We start from the raw sequence: 16,929 nt of genomic DNA, 5'->3' as shown, positions 1-16,929 counted from the left end.
CCGTGAGCACCCACGGAAGAAAACATAAATCGGCGCCTATGACTGCCACCAACTGTGCTGCTGGAGGGTGAGGCCAGTCACGGCCGACCAGCATCATGACATACTCCTCTACAACCCAGTGTCCTTAAGAGACCCAACTGTTACCCTCAACACCCAGTCCCACCACTCCACTAAATTCCTATCCCTGTCCAACCTCTCTGACCTTCTCATACAACCTTTCCCTGCCTACCCCTGTCTATCATTCACTCACAAGTGTGAGTGGGTGTGTGCGTGTTTGTGGGTGTGTGCGTGTGTGTGTGTGTTTGTGTGTGGAGACCCACAGAATAGGAATAATCTTAAACTTCACAGTATGAAACTTTATTTTCCGTGATACATGGTACATCAAAAATAAATCTAATGGTTTGTCACCACTATGTGCCTTCAAAAGTGAATGGAAAATTAAGATAGAAAAAGCAACATACTGTGTATTGAACATGCACTTAATGTTTAATGTGATGAAATCAAGAAAAAAAGAAATGTATATATATATATGTATACCAATTCTACACAAAATTAAGTCTAGCTGAGTAACACATATCAGTAACATCAATCCAAAAAATTATGTAAATGAGATTATGCACAAAAACATTGTCTAAAAGGATCTGACAAATTCTGGTGTAAAATGTAAGTGTTGGAGTGAACTTTGAACATCCAATACAATATAACTTGTCAAAGTGAACAAAACACGCTTCTGGGTGATCTCAAACCCCATGTTGGGTGACACCAGTTACTATATTTAACAGTCATGTCACCTTGAGTTAAACACCACACATTTACCTGTACATAGTAATACTCTACATACAGTTGTGTATTTAATCTACTCAACTCTATATTTCTACACACCTGCCTAGTCTTCCAAAACTTCTTTCTACAAGAGGAACCCCACATTCTCACAGATCTCGAGAAATGAGCAGATAAACACAAAATACATCAATTAAACTTCCCTCACATCAATGGAAAACCGTCTAGTTTGGTTCTGGCATTGATATAATAAAACTGTCATTGAGCAACTGTGCGGTAGGAAAGCACCTACAAGCCAGTTTTGTCTGTCCTCTGGTCTGTGACTGGTGGTGTTGTGGCTTCTTCACCACTAGGTGGAACTGTTCCCTCACATCAAGTCACTCCAAACCATTTCCCGACAAGGAATGGTCAAGGACACCCGTTTTGTAAGCAGTAACTGTCATAGACAAATTACTTAAATATTAATCGTATGAAATCCCCAAAAGATACTTATGAATAATTAAATACTATTGAATCATAGTCAATATCTTAATGGTAAAAATATATTCAATGATCTACATTTTAATTTATTGCAATTTAACTGATCCATAAAAACATGAGAAAATCTCAAGGACACATTTTGGATTTACAAATTAATATGACAATCATTGTATATAAACATAAAACTGCATACATAAACATCTATTTATGATTATCCACACTTGTTTTCCCACATAAATATCACCTGATACAGTCAATGTACTAAGCAGCTGAACTGTTTTGTGCTCACAACACTCACAGACTCACTGTAGGCAACATCGACAGACCACAACAATGCTTAGCACGTTTGTAAATTAACCACCACACACGCACACAAAATAGCCACATTTTTCTTCAGATACAACAGGAAGAACATTTCTGGCTCACCTCTTCAATCATGGTGGTGGACTAACAAGTAGAGTTTACACTCAAGTCCTTCTGTTGAGGCCAATAAAAGAGTAGCACTGAAGACCTTTCAAACATACTGCACCTTTACAATACTCCTCATCAACAATGACTCCCATCTGTCATTGTTCCTTGATCAGGCTGTCTCAGCCTGAAAGGCAGATGTGTGTGAGTTGTTGTGATCAATGTGAATGTGCGTGGGCATCTATGTGTATGTGTGCACTAACAAACCAGGCTCAGAACAATAGACTGCTCTGTTCGACAACTAGTTCCTGTTAAAAAACACACATCAGTCTTTCTCAATCTCTCCGCATCTTAAACACCTCCTCTGTCCACATGAGTCTCCAACGGAGGAGTGAACCCGCCTGCACTTGTGTTGAGGACATGGCTGCCTCAATGTTCCACTGTAGAGGAGGCAGAATGCAGAACCCATCTGCTCCTGCCTACGACTGTCACAGTACAGAGAAGCATTCATCATCAGTCTTCGGTTATCAATCTTTTTCGGTCGTTTAATCTGTGACAACACTGAAATATGTTCTATAGACAAAGACCAGCCTAGCCCCTCTCCAAAAACAACAATACCCATCAACCCGCCTCCTTTTTCTTGTTCTACAGTGGGTCTTTCTTGCGGTAGGCGGCGACTGGCTGCCTCTGCTGGAACTGAGGTTTGTTCCTTTTGCTCTTGTCATCCCACTGGCACATGAGGATCTGCTTGAAGGTGTCCCGGAAGGTCTTGTTGCAGAGGGCATAGCACATGGGGTTGACGGTGCTGTTGACATAGCACAACCAGTAGCCCAGCGCCCACAGGGCCTCGGGAATACAATCAGTGCAGAAGGTATTGACCAGCACCATGATGTTGTAGGGAGTCCAGGTGATGATGAACGCAAACAAGATGGCACTGAGAGTCTGAGCAGCCTTCTTTTCCTTCACCACCGAGGTCTTTTTCTTGTTGTTCTGGCTCTTGGTCTTGGAGGCACAGCGCTTGGCCACAGACGCATCCTTGATGGAGACGGCGACGGATGAGACAGACTTTAAGGTGCCGCCCCCCTCACCGGACGAGGCCTTGGTGGCGTCTGTGGATGCATTTGATTGGATAGAGGTCTGGTGTTCTCTCCGCCCCTTGGACGACGCCCTTTTCCCATCCCCCTGTGGTCGGAGAGGGTCAGACTCCAACGCTTTTCTCTCCTCTGGTGAGGTCTTCTGGGAGTCCTCCCCTGATCCTGCCTTACCTGGCAGGTCCACCACAATAGAGAAGATAGCCCTGGGTTCCGCCCCATCTTCGTCCTCAGACTCCGATTGGTCCATGGACGCGCCTGCATCATTGTTGTTATAGCTGTCGCTGCTACTGTGTTCTGGTTCGCCAGTTGCCGTGGTGACTGTGGCCTTCTTGGACCGACCCCGTAACGGCAGCCAGAAACAGAAGCGCCTCGTCCCCGGCCTGGCCTTGTTGCCTCCCGGGCCTCCTCTCTGAGCCGGCTGGTTGAGTTCATAGCTGCTGCAGCTCCTGGAGCTTCCTGTCTTGGGGACCATGGGTGCGGTCTCTCCCTGGCCTCCACCCTGGCCTCCCTCCTGGCTCCCTCTCTGGCTCCCTCCCTGGCTCCCGTGATCTTTGCCCTGGTTGCCAGACCCCCGCAGCCCCGCCAGGTCCTTGGCACGGTTCTCTGTCTCCTGGTAGATCCTCCAGTACAGAACGGTTATGATGGTGACAGGCAGGTAGAAGGCTGCGATGGCAGTGCAGAAGGTGATGATGGGCTCTGTCAGGAACTGGATGTAGCATTCCCCAGGCCCCACCGTCCGGTCCCCAACAAAGTACTGCCAGAACAGGATGGCTGGGGCCCAGAGGACGAAGGAGATGGACCAGGCCAGGGCGATCATGGTCATGGCGCGCTTGGTGGTCCTCTTGGCACGGTAGGTCAGCGGTCGAGTCACAGAGAAATACCTGCAGGTGGAGGAGTAGGAGAACCCTTTAACAGACATTGGCCGGGTTTCCCAGATTCGTTAAGAAGCTCTTAACGCTAAGAGCGTCTTAAGAACGTTGTAAGGGCGCTCTCGAACGCTCTTGGAACGTTCTTAAGAAGATCTTAGCGTTAAGAGCTTCTTAACGAATCAGGGAAACCCGGCCAATTTGACTTTTCATTACAAAGTCATTAGTTTGACCTAAATTAGACAACTATGAAACAGGAACAGTTTGCCCTTTACTCCTGTCTGCTTTACACTTGATACCAGTACACTGACAATGCACTGATTGCACATTATTCCAAACCCAACAGATGAGATGGGTGTCTACCTACCTGTCAAAGCTGATGACCAGCAGGTTCATGACAGAGGCGTTGCTGGCTACATAGTCGATGGCCAACCACAGGTCACACACCACAGGCCCCAGAGGCCAGTAACCCATGATGATGTAGGTGGTGTACAGGTTCATGGACAGAGTACCGATGGTCAGGTCGGCAAAAGCCAGACTCAATAAGTAATAGTTGTTGACAGTCTTCAGCTGCTTGTTGATCTTGAACGACACCAGCACCAGAATGTTGCCAACCACTGTTACCAGGGAGAGTGAACCAGTGAGGAAGACAATGATGATAACCTGCAATACCGTGTGACCCCCCAGGGGGTCGTAGGTCACCGTGGGGATGAGGACAGTTCCGTTAGAGGTGCCGCCAAGTGTTAGGTTGGTAAAGTGGGAGGAGTCATTGGACAGACTTTGGTCCACGGGATGAGCCCACTGGCTACCGCCGACAGACAAGACTGCAGAATCAGCGTAAGCCCCGCCCACTAAAGTACTGTCCCCATAAGCTCCGCCCATAATGGCGGTGTCGGGGTGGGCTCTCATTCCCGGGGAACTGTTTGACAAGTAGAGGCTCGGGTCGGAGGCAGAGCTGGAGTTGAGGGTCATGATGGCAGCAGGGCATATTCTAGAAACAGATCTGAAAGAGCAGAAGAAATTTCAGTAAAAACAAATGCTGATTTCCAGTCATGCATCACTTTCTCTTAAAACATGAAATACAACACTTTGGGATTATTCTATTTATTACTAAGGTTGACAATAGCCTGTCACAAGTAAAGTATAGTTCACTTCATTTCACTTCATAGATAAAAGATAAAAGTAAAGATTTTAAAAAGGTTATTGCACATATTTTTCCAGTTGTTTGACATCATGTCAGGTTGTATTAATGGCATTGTTCCAATGAGAGGAGAAAGAACTGTTTGGATTGGAATCAATCAGAGGACATGGTGTTATACAGTTAAAACACTGTATGTACATGTTGGCCTTATTTATGAGCTTTCTCATGAAACAATAGACTTAGAGAAGTGTACACATCTCTCCCACTCCTCTACTACTTCATTAGCACATAAAGAACAGAGATCAAGAAAGAGTTGAGTTAAAAGTGTGTGTTTTCTGTGTGTCCGAGTGTGTGTCAGTGTTATGGGTTCGACCTCTGGGTAGATTTCAGAGCCAAAAGATGAAGTCTCTGTGGTAAATGTCATGGCTTGGCCTCTCAGTTCTGCTGACTCTTCTTTCTGAAATTATGCAGGTAGAGTTTAAAAACGATTCCTTCAGTGACACACTCAAGGCCCGCCTGCCAAGAGCACATCCCTGATTTAAAATCCTGGTCCAACTGTCCCATTCCAGAGAGAGGGAGAGGGAGAGAGCAAGCAATAGGGAGAGAGAGGAGAGGGCGAAGCAGAGAGGTAGAAAACAAGAGATCAGGACTAGAGAAGGGAAAAGTGAGTGGAGAGAGACTAAGAAAGAGAAAGAGAGAGAGAGAGAGAGAGAGAGAGAGAGAGAGAGAGAGAGAGAGAGAGAGAGAGAGAGAAGGACTGTCAACTGTGTGGCAACTACTCTCTGGAATCTTCAAACATGTACAGGAAGTAGTCCAGAGGGTCTGTGGAGAAATCTGCTATAACAATGTGAGTCACACTACAGTCGCTACAAGCTTGCTAAATAGTCGCTGACCTACCTCCTCGTTTCAACATCGATGTAGGCATAAAGTACACAGTGGAGTATGTGAGCATTGCCACATGCGAAGCTTGCGCACAAGTACATACATGCAAGTCTGGGGACACCAAGGCCTTTATGGCTCTGCATGGATATGTTCTGTATACATCACTACAGAGATGATCATCTACTTAGCCTTTGCCAAGGCTAACTGAGAGTGAAGTCATAGCGCTGCATCCTCACTGCCAACTACTTCCTACCCTCCGTGTGACCCTGGGAGAGGATGGGAGCAGGGTTGGCACAGGCAGGAGCGGAGAGGCGGAGCTAAGAGATTTGTGGAGTTCCTATAGGCTGAGCCCAACACAGCCGTTCCAAAAGGAATCTGTCGGGTTAAGTTGAGGGAAACTGAATTGGAGTAGGCAACAATGTTGGCATATGCAGCTTACAGATATTCATACAAAAAAGTTGCCATGACTAATTCATAGGGTCTGATTTCATTGTGGTCCTTTGCTATTTTGGTATTGTACCTGCTCATCTCCTAATAAATGTTGTCACAGATAAAACCATGTCATGACTGATGACGTTGTTGACATTGGGTCAGATTTCAGGCTGGTAGCAGAAAGGCCCACCTGAGGAGAGCTGCCCCAGTGCACCGTGGGTGAGCCAGGCAGTGAGGTTCTCACCTGTCATCGGGCTTGGCCACCGCGTCGCCATGGAAACCAGCCAAGAAAAAGGCACGAGGCAACCACGGGGTCCCTGAGTCCCTGCTTGTTCCTCTGACCTTGCCCTCACTCCAGCCCTCCATCGCTCACTCCAGCCCTCCTATTGATGGTTGCCATCTGGACAGCACCAGCTGAGCCGCAACAATCCTAGACACCTCCCTTTCTCCCTCTCCCTCTCCCCCTCTCTCCATCTCTCCATCTCTGCCCTTTTATTCCTCCCTCTTTCCCTGACATCACTGTCACTCCTGTAAGACACGTTGAAATGATACGAGCATTTAACACGTTTTATTGCCGAACCTCTGCTTCGCTACAGTGTTCAACCCCAATTCCATATCTGATGGACAGAAACAAAAGCCCCCCCCCCCCTCTTTCCATTCACTCATCTTTCCATCCTCCTCTCCTCAATCCTTCCTCTCATCTTTCTCTCCTCTCTCTGGTGTGTAATTGATCTCAATCAGAGTTGACGTGGCTGCTGAGAGCACGGGGAGATGGGTAATTACCTTGTAGTCGGCCCGGCGGGACGCCATCCCTTCTACTTCCCCAGCACACACACATACACTCTGCTAACCACAAGAGAGCAAAATGACACCAATGTCACCAGGCAGATTCTATCTAGATCGGCATAACACGTGTTACTCAGCTCTCCCTCCTGTCAATCTTCTGTCCATCTCTCCTGACCTCTTATTCTCTCTTTCTCCTTTCGTGTCAGTTATATCTAAATACCTCCACCCTTACCTCCTGTCACTCGTCGGGAGGTTGGTTGTCTCTCTATTACTCCATTTTTTTTGCCATTGCAGACTTCCCACCATGAAGATTAGTGTCAGACAGAGTGACAGCTTCAAGTTCCATCTCACTTCGAAGGATCAAAGTGTTACTTTCAAAATACACATAAACACACTCAGACAGACAGAAAGACACACATACACACACACACATACATTGCAAGCATGCTTCTACACACCCACACACACCTTCTGAAGACCACTAACATAGTTAGACAGGCCTGTCTGCTCTGATTGTGTCATTGTTGTTAGTTTGACAAAGAGAGCTTGTAGTAGTACTTCTCTAGCCCAACATCTTAAAAAAGGCTGAGACAAATGTATGGACGAGAGAGTTAGAGAGACAGAGAGCAAAGGAGAGGGACAGACAGAGAGAGAGAGAGAGAGAGAGAGAGAGAGAGAGAGAGAGAGAGAGAGAGAGAGAGAAAGAGAGAGAGAGAGAGAGAGAGAGAGAGAGAGAGAGAGAGAGAGAGAGAGAGAGAGAGAAAGAGAGAGAGAGAGAGAGAGAGAGTAAGGTATTTTTCTGGTTCTGTTCCTCTCTTTAGCTTCCTCTGAGACACACCAGACTGCACCGGCAATTCAATTCCCCCTTCCAAACAAACTGGTCTTATACTGTTTATCTACCAGGGGCAGCATGCATTGGTTTGTAACATAAGGCACATCACATTTGTGTGATTTTACTCTCTCTTTTGTTCATTCTCACCCCCCCCCCCTCTCTCTCTCTCTCTCTCTCTCTCTCTCTCTCTCTCTCTCTCTCTCCCCCATAGCCTCTCTCTCTTTCTATGTCTCTTTCTCTTTCTCTATTAGCCAGCTCAGACAGTGTGAGAGAGAAAGAGCAGAAAAAAGACTAATGTCAACAGGCAGCAGTTTGAAATCCTCTCCATTTATTTCTAAAAGCTGAAAGTGTTTGTGAAAACAGCCAGCTGGTGTGTTGAATCTCAAGCTGCAGAGACAGAGGCCAGCTCTGAGGGACTAAGTATGGCGAATGTGAAAAGGCATTATGCTTCACTATGAGTTCTCCTCATATAATTAAATTAGCTGAAGCAGTGGGGTGTCCACATTTGAAAGCTGTTTTGTTCCATTGATGATTTTTACACTTACATTACGTAAGGCAAAGCCATTTTAGTTTCAGAAGCTCAGCCTACCTCAAAAGTTGTAGTCAGAGGACATCTAATGTCACAAGTTTCACCAGTCATGAATCACCAATCATGAATAATACAGGCAATCTGTATCAAGACAGTCCAAGGCATTTAGAAATATAATTTTAAAAAGTCCATTCATTCCCTCAATTGTAGGTCAGAGCAGTTCATCTATGATGCTCCACTTTGTCAGTATGATCCTGTTACGTAAAGTATACCTTGGAATAAAGTGTGTTGTTGCTGGCTCAAAAAGAAAAACTCTCCACTTAGAGCAATTGCAGATCCATTATGATGGATTCTAAATGGCCACACCATCAACTCTCTAAGTGAAGCACGTGATGCCCCTTCTGTGAGTGCTGTAGAAAAATAAATAATACAGAATAATAAACTCTTCAAAGTGTACAATCAATATACATTTATCTACCTGCTATAAAATGGCACATTGATATTTTGTTTTCACCTTAAACTCTCTTAGTTTACCCAACGAATCACAAGTCACTAGTGAAGGCCAACTTGTATTTATTGTTCAAACTGGAATAATGTATTTAGATCTATATTCAGAGTTCTGACATTACGGCCAACACAGCCTGTGTTAGCCATATTTGACCAAGGCTAAAGTGACAGCAGCTCTGAGCCCAGTGAGAGCACAAAGACAGGTTGAGAGCATGACTGCAGATCGGTGACTAAGGCTGGCTACAGATGCTGAAACAGAAGTGACAGTTAACATTCTCCTCATATCTTCAGGAACATTGTTATTCCCATGTCCCGCCCCTCTGACCTGATGTGACCTGCACACAGACACGTGAACTTACACACAGACTCATATGCTCTCAGTCTTCATCAGCTCAGGTTAAGCTGAATCTCCCCCAGCCAGCTGGTCCCAGACGCATAACTTTTAATTGTGACAGGAACAGGCCGAATATAATTCTTAAATGAATTACAATCCATCCAGGAGAGGGACATGGCCGTGAGACTATCCTCCCTGCAGAACGTCAGCAACAACCACCCTAGGGCTCCAGCCATCAATATGACAAATCTGCTGTCTTCTCTCCACCAATCAGTTGCATGCATTCATGAAGGCTTGCGGGGGAAGGGGCCTTGTGCCCTGGTCTGAAATTGGCTTTGCGGGTCAATTGTCTGAGGAAGGGAGGATGTGCATATCTGCACATGGGTAGGTGGGCTGTGTGGCCAAATAGATGAGGATGAAAAGGGACTCAGTCTAGCAACCACGATTCCCTCGAACACTGCTTTATTTCTGACGCTGATCCAGGGCAAGCTTTTTCATCCGAGCCTCATACTGGGAGGGGAAGAGGGGAGGAAGAGGGAAGAGAAGCAGCTCATAGTCCAACTGCAGGTATAGCCGCTAGAGGACCTCACTGAATGACGAGGTAAGGTTGATAGTTCAGATCCTGCTGTAAAGGTCAGACTGAGCCACTTCAATGGTTGTTTCCAATTAACAGGCAGTCTGGTGGGTCTCTGGATAATGATGGCAATTTCCTCTTTGTTGGACTGGCTTCTGTAGCATGTATATAGAGAGCACTCAGTATGTCATGTCTGCACTGAAGACTGCAGTCAGCAAAAAGTCAGTACAAACTGACAGTTTATACAAACAGTCCTTGGTATTGATTCGGCCTTTTTGAAGTAATTGTAGGATATTTCCCTCCCAAAGCAAACCTTGACCCTCAGCATCATGACACATGAAAAAGAGCTCTGAATGAGAAATCATGGTTTAGTGTTTCAACTGTCATTCATGAAATTACTTGACAGAGTCCTAGACAGGGTCTCATCTGAAGTTTGGAGGCTTTCTGCCAAAAACCATTACAACCCCATCATGGAGGGTCAAATGTTCTTTCACCCATAGCAATAAAGTTCACCAATATCAATCTGTCTATCGATCTGAAATAGGCTGTTCCAGCCAGACCAGTGTCTTAGAGAATCGAAATGACAGACAGGCATGAAAAGCCCATTGCTCTAAATATTAATTATTTGTAGCTTATTGATATTGTGCGTCAAAAAGCTTGAATAATGCTTTTGGGCCTTGACTGTACTACTTTAGCCTGTGTTACTCTTATTCTGAAGATAATATCAAGACTCTTCACACTTAATTGCATTACAGAACATTCAGTCACCTTGCTCAACCTGTGTATAATCATAGTGATGCTCTCAAACTGCTACCTACTTTGCATATGGTCCAGCTAATAAAGCCTTTGTTCCATAAAATATGCACGCGTGGACAACAAAACGACCGGCTTCAAAAGAAAAGGAGGTGTTTTATCACAGGAGTGGGGTGATTTATATTTTCAATTATGCATGAAAATGATGCACCATAACACAACTTAAATGTACAGTGCCCTCCAAAAGTATTGGAACAGTGAGGCCAATTCCTTTATTTTTGCTGTAGACTGAAAACATTTGGACTTGACATCAAACGATGAATGTGAAACCAGAGATCAACGTTTCAGCTTTTATTTCCAGGTATTTACATCAGGATCTGATGCACAAATTAGAAAATATCACCTTTTTGTTCGAACCCACCCATTTGTCACGTGAGCAAAAGTATTGGAACATGTGACTGACAGGTGTGTTTTGTTGCCCAGGTGTGTCCTATTACATACATTATTCAATCAATAAATACCACTGAATGTCTACACTCAGGTTCAGATTGGGTAAGATAGGTTTTGTCTATGCAGACTGTATTCAGAGGTGAAAACAACATGAAAACCAGAGCGCTGTCTTTGGGTGAAAAACAAGCAATTGTGAGTCTTAGAGAAGATGGAAAATCAATCAGAGCCATTGCAGAAACATTGGCCATAGCCAGTACAACCATTTGGAATGTCCTGAAGAAGAAGAAAACTACTGGTGTACTAAGTAACAGACGTCGAACAGGTAGACCAAGGAAAACATCAGCAGTTGATGACAGAAACATTGTGAGAGCTGTAAAGAAAGACCCTAAAACAACTGTTAGTGAGATCAGCAACAACCTCCAGATGGCAGGAGTGAAGGTATCACTATCTACTGTTCGCAGAAGACTTCATGAACAAAAGTACAAGGGCTACACCAGAAGATGCAAACCACTCATTAGCAAGAAGAATAGGAAGGCCAGGCTGGAATTTGCCAAAAAGTACAGAGATGAACCTCAAAAATTCTGGGACAAAGTTTTATGGACTGATGAGACAAAGATTAACTTTTACCAAAGTGATGGAAAGGCTAAAGTTTGGAGAAAGAAAGGAACTGCTCATGATCCCAAACACACAAGCTCATCTGTGAAACACGGTGGAGGTAATGTCATGGCTTGGGCTTGCATGGCTTCTTCTGGGACGGGCTCATTAATCTTCATTGAGGATGTAACACATGATGGCAGCAGCAAAATGAACTCGGAAGTCTACAGAAACATTTTGTCTGCCAATTTAAGGAAAGGTGCAACCAAACTGATTGGCAGAGCCTTCATCATGCAGCAAGATAACGACCCAAAACACACTGCCAAAACAACAAAGGAGTTCATCAGGGGCAAGAAATGGAAGGTATTAGACTGGCCAAGTCAATCTCCAGACTTAAACCCTATAGAGCATGCATTTTACCTGCTTAAGAGGAGACTGAAGGGAGGAACCCCACAAAACAAACAACAACTGAAAGAGGCTGCAGTGAAAGCCTGGGAAAGCATCAAAAAGGAAGAATGCAAAAGTTTGGTGACGTCAATGGGTCACAGACTTGCTGCAGTTATTGAAAGCAAAGGATTTGCAACTAAATATTAAGTCTTATTCACTTAAATATGTTTTAAGTATATCTGTTCCAATACTTTTGATCACATGACAAATGGGTGGATTCAAACAAAATGTGATATTTTCTTAGTTGTGCATCAGATCCTGATGTAAATACCTGGAAATAAAAGCTGAAACGTTGATCTCTGGTCTCACGTTCATTATTTGATGTCAAGCCCAAATGTTTTCAGTCTACAGCAAAAATAAAGGAATTCGCCTCACTGTTCCAATACTTTTGGAGGGCACTGTAGTTCTAATGCCTCTGTATAATACAGCCATGTTACTAGCCCTGTAAAACACTCAGATCAAAGAAGGGAGCATGCTCACAAGTTGATGTGTCTGATACTGTATCCGTTTGATTTGAATCTCACATCAGAGTAGTAGGGTACAACAGGATCTCAATCTAACTAAATAATGGGAATAACAACAAACCAAAAAAACTAAGATTTGCAGGTGTGACAAAGATGCAGAAATGTATAATTAATGTGTAACCAGGCTGGTTTATACTAAATGTCCATTATATGACAACCCCTCTCTAAAAAGCATCTTAAATGCTATCTACAAAGTCTGGAAAAATAATGTGAAGCACTTTAACATTGGAGGAGTGCTGTTTGTAATTTTATAGCTGTAATTGAATTTTTATTGACAACCCATGCACATCCGATTGGAACAGATGAACAGAAAAATAAGATTTTCTCTGCAATTTGTCTTTTTGACATCATAATTTCATTGTCCAGACATGGGAAGCACCAGAAACCCTGAGGCAGCTTCTAACATAACATCAATTTGAGGATTTAGCACGGCTCCAAAACTGACAGGTAGACTTTCCTTCTACGGTATATACATTACATTACATTTGACATGGAACTGTGCACCATAAACTGGAATCAAAGACAGAGTCATGAAATCAGAATGTGTCAAAGTGTGAACACCCACGCCATACCAAAAAGTGTTTGTTTTAAAACTCTGCACGGCACACTAGAGTAGGAGCCAGATGGAGAGAAGGAATCACACACAATCACACACATTTGACTCTTTTGTTCCTCCTTTTTCCCCTCGCTCCGTTCCTTTGATTGAGAATCATTATCTCAGCCTTTCCAGGAAGTCATTCTCCCCGCAGGTTGGCAGACAAACAGAGGAAGTGGATAACCTCAAACAGTCTGCAGCACACTCTCATCTCATTCAAAGACCTGCGAGACAGCCAGGGCCCACTGAGGAGGCGAAGCAAGGAGACCCATATGTTACAAGATGAGATGCTTGAGCTAGTCTATGGAATTGAAATTGATTGCAAAATTAAGAGAGAAATAGTTGGTGTATGTGTATGTGTGTGTCTGTTATCGAGAAATGTAGACACTTGAGGAAAGTAAGAGAAGAAAGAGTGCAACAAAGAGATAGAAAGAGAGCATCTCCAGACAGAATTTCCAGACAGAATTTTATTACATGTCTTCTAAAAGAATTTACATCAAAAGGTGGAAATGTTGAACAATTCACCAATAAAACCCAATATATCAAGTCTTGAGCACTGAGCATAAACAGTGCTAAAACCACACACTGGCTGAGTTCCCTTTAGCACTTTATCTGCAAAATATTGAGAACTTTTCAGTGTCACATCTGGCCACAAAGCCAGACAGACATGTTGTGGTGATGACTAACTGCCAGTTAACTGCCAGCAGTCTGATGAATGCTCTGGGCAGGTGCATCACGCTGCAGTTTTTTATTCCCCATGTAGCCGAACAAAGACTTTTTTCAACGTTCAGCTTCAGACCAGAGTGCCATCGACTTTGGGAAACATTTCTGTGCTTTTCATTCTATGTCCTATGACATTTTACTCCACCTGTGGGATATGCAAAAATTGTCTGTCAAACCCCCCCAGCCCTCCACCCTCCCCCCCCTGACTCAGGCAGCTGTCTCTCTCCACTGCTAAGGGACCGACAGCACTGTAGGGGGTGCACTAGCTGAGAGAGCTGGCGAGGGAGGACGGTGTCAGGCTCACTCTAATGAAATATGGCAGCCAGAGCCATTTACTGACGTATAAAGACACATCAACAACTCTCCTGAAGTGGAACATCCATTCAGGATGTCACGGCACACACTGTGACATCTCGCAGAGCCCTTTTAACATCCTTCAACACTTCCTGTGGAAATTCAACCAATCATCTGCACGTCGGAGAGGGGGAAAAGGGCCTGTAAACGCGACAAAGTGGACAATTTCAAGTCAAAGACATAATTTTACAAATCGTGAGTGTCGAAGAGGGGAGAAGAGTAGAAATATAACATAGAGTAAATTGTCTTGTCGCAACTGTATCTCAATGTTTAACCAATTGTGAGTGTCATAAATGACAATTTAACAAAAAAATGTAAAAAAATGTCTGGACGGTTATTTTTACTTGGTTGCAGGTTTATAGGTTTGGCCTCTTCTTGAAGAATGCATTTACAGTCTTCTTAACTATCTCACCAGGCTCCTTTAAGCTCCTTGTAAACCTACAGTACATGTCTGTTCAGTTTCACCTCAGCTTGGCTAACTATACAGTACACTCACACATGCGGCAAGCTCAAAACATCTCTAAATACACACACACACACACCATGTCTTTGGGTGTTTAAAGCCATGCCTTGCCACAGTAACTAACAGTGGTAGACAGGCTTGATTAATGGGCCTGTAACTGTCCACTGCCTCACTCAGAAGTCCCACACTGGGGGATGGAGAACGACAGAACACTTAGGAAAGCCTGTCCACCAATCAAAACGCAATGTCCCCTCATAAGAGTAGAAATCAACAGGATCATTTTGATTGGCAGCTGCCAGCTGCGAGTGCAACACCTGCAGGTGGGGGGAAACAGTGAGTGGCGATAGGCATGGGGTGCGTGGGTGGGGATAGTCCTCCTGTTTTCTGTGAAGATTGTAAATCAGTAGCAGTTCTGTAAGCCTCTATGCAGTAGCCAACAGTGTGAGAGAGTGATAATTACAGTAAATAGATGTTATAGAGGCCCACTGAACAAAACAATATTTTTACCGCAGACTGAGGGACAGGACAATTAATGTTATCCAGTCTGAATAGAGAGATGTTTTTCAAACTTGACCTCCATCCAGAGAGGGATGAAACTCCCGCAGCACAATGCGTGATACTTGTCATAAATAGAAGCAACCAGGAGAAGGGCTCAGCTCTGAGATAGCCCAGAAAGCCCCTTAATCTGTTCCCCCAACATTTGAGAGATAAACACCACACACCAACGCACTCCGACACACACACGCACGCACTCACACACACTCACACACACTCACTCACACTCACACTCACACTCATACCCAGGAGCCCCCGGTGATGCAGGGCTCTGAGGCTTTTCCTTAATGGAGGAGAGACTAGGGGCTGCATACAGATTATGAGCCAACACACGCACTTCCACATCCTCAGAGAGACCCCATTTAATTCTCTCATCTTCCCCAACAGGGAGGTGTCTGCCATCTTGTTACTGCTAAACAGAGGAGAACAGGACGGAGGAGAGTCAGATAAGAAGAGAAAAACAAGGAACTTTCTCTGAAGACCTCCACACCAGGGCAGTAAGAGAGGGGTAAAACAGGATGTTTGGCACTGAGTGTGTATGTAAGTGTGGAACCAGACAGAAAGACACTGAGGGCCTCGTTTACTCACAGGATTGTGCCCATTTCAGGTGCGAAATAGCAGGTAAAGACATAACACCAAATTTACAAAGACATCGCACTTGAGTAAAAACGCAGATTACCACTGCTGGGAGGGTATAAGGGAAAGTGGGTGTGTATATTTCTAGCTTCTGTTCGCTGAACTTATTATTTTTTTTTTTTCAAATCACCTATGGTGGCAGTAGCATGCAAACGATTTTTCCCGTCTTTTAATGGCGCGCTAATTCACAGTAAAGGGCACTGATTGCCCGAAGAGGATCCGGTTTAATAAATACCACGCAAAATGCAGAAATACACCGTGCGCTATTTGCGGTTTGGCAAAGGCGCAGATTAAGCTGCGGTCGCAATGTTAGTAAATGAGGCCTTGAGTGTGTCTATAAGTGTGGAACCAGACAGAAAGCGATTCTACTGTGAGAAGAAGTAGGAGCTCAACCAAAACCTATCAACCAAAGGCTGATATTAGATCAAAAGCTGAACTTTAGTGAGAAAGAGTAAATGTTCGTTTTGGTCCAATACAAGTTACTTATGGTAGTGTAGTGCTTAACCCTGAGTTGTAAGGTAACATGGACCACCCTTAGCCATCCCAATAAATAGGTGTCTAGTGTTGGATGGAGGGGTTACACAGTGCTCCAGGATCCATCTAGTAGCCCAACCTGCTATATGAGGTCAGTTTGGGTATTTTTTCTATAGAAAAAACATTTGACTGCTTTGTTGACTCTTGGTAAAGACGTCACACCCTTGTTCCTTCACAAACGACTTTGGTCAATATTTGGAATGGATCAGGCGTTCTGAGTGGGCTTAACTCTGTCCGCCACAGCTAATCACCCACCTCCTGGTCTATATATCAAAACCTAGCGACCCAAACCACATGCCACAGTGACGTACTACAAGAAAGGTCATTACCGGCACTTAACAGATGAAGGAAAAAGAGGTCTATTTGGTAATGAAAGCCTTGGACCCTGTTTTGACTCTGTCTGTGTGAATGCAGAGCCAGGCCGCCTCAGTGTTTTGGCTTGGGGTTTGGGGTAGTATTTGATCCCTCTCTGAGATGAAAGTGGTGGGCTGGAGATTCCTGAAGCAGGCATCCAGGACCCAGGGGCTCATGGATGGTTTCGATCTGTCTGCTGATCTGTTCGTGGCAGCCATGCGAGAGGACTTGTGTTACGGTAACCCTCCTGTAAACAGGACATCCTAGTCTAGATAACTTTCACTGGCATTTGCTCTAGTGAG

General features: G+C 44.5%; 1 protein-coding gene across 2 annotated transcripts in view; it reads right to left on the bottom strand.

The window, feature by feature from the left end:
• Window positions 1–349: 349 nt before the first annotated feature.
• chrm3b (cholinergic receptor, muscarinic 3b) overlaps window positions 350–16,929 on the bottom strand; it is a 33,805-nt gene continuing 17,225 nt past the window's right edge. For both annotated transcript variants that reach the window (XM_047032761.1, XM_047032762.1), the window contains 2 exons: window positions 3,996–4,631; window positions 350–3,643 (listed from right to left, as the gene is read on the bottom strand). In XM_047032761.1, the coding sequence (XP_046888717.1) occupies window positions 2,314–3,643; window positions 3,996–4,600 (1,935 nt within the window). In that variant the 5' untranslated portion in view covers window positions 4,601–4,631 and the 3' untranslated portion in view covers window positions 350–2,313. The remainder of the gene's footprint in view (window positions 3,644–3,995; window positions 4,632–16,929) is intronic.

The sequence above is a fragment of the Hypomesus transpacificus genome, chromosome 13, assembly GCF_021917145.1.
Source record: "Hypomesus transpacificus isolate Combined female chromosome 13, fHypTra1, whole genome shotgun sequence".
Classification (NCBI taxonomy): Eukaryota; Metazoa; Chordata; class Actinopteri; order Osmeriformes; family Osmeridae; genus Hypomesus; species Hypomesus transpacificus.
The sequence above is the reverse complement of the archived record's forward strand: the minus strand, read 5'-3'. Positions and strand labels throughout refer to the sequence as shown.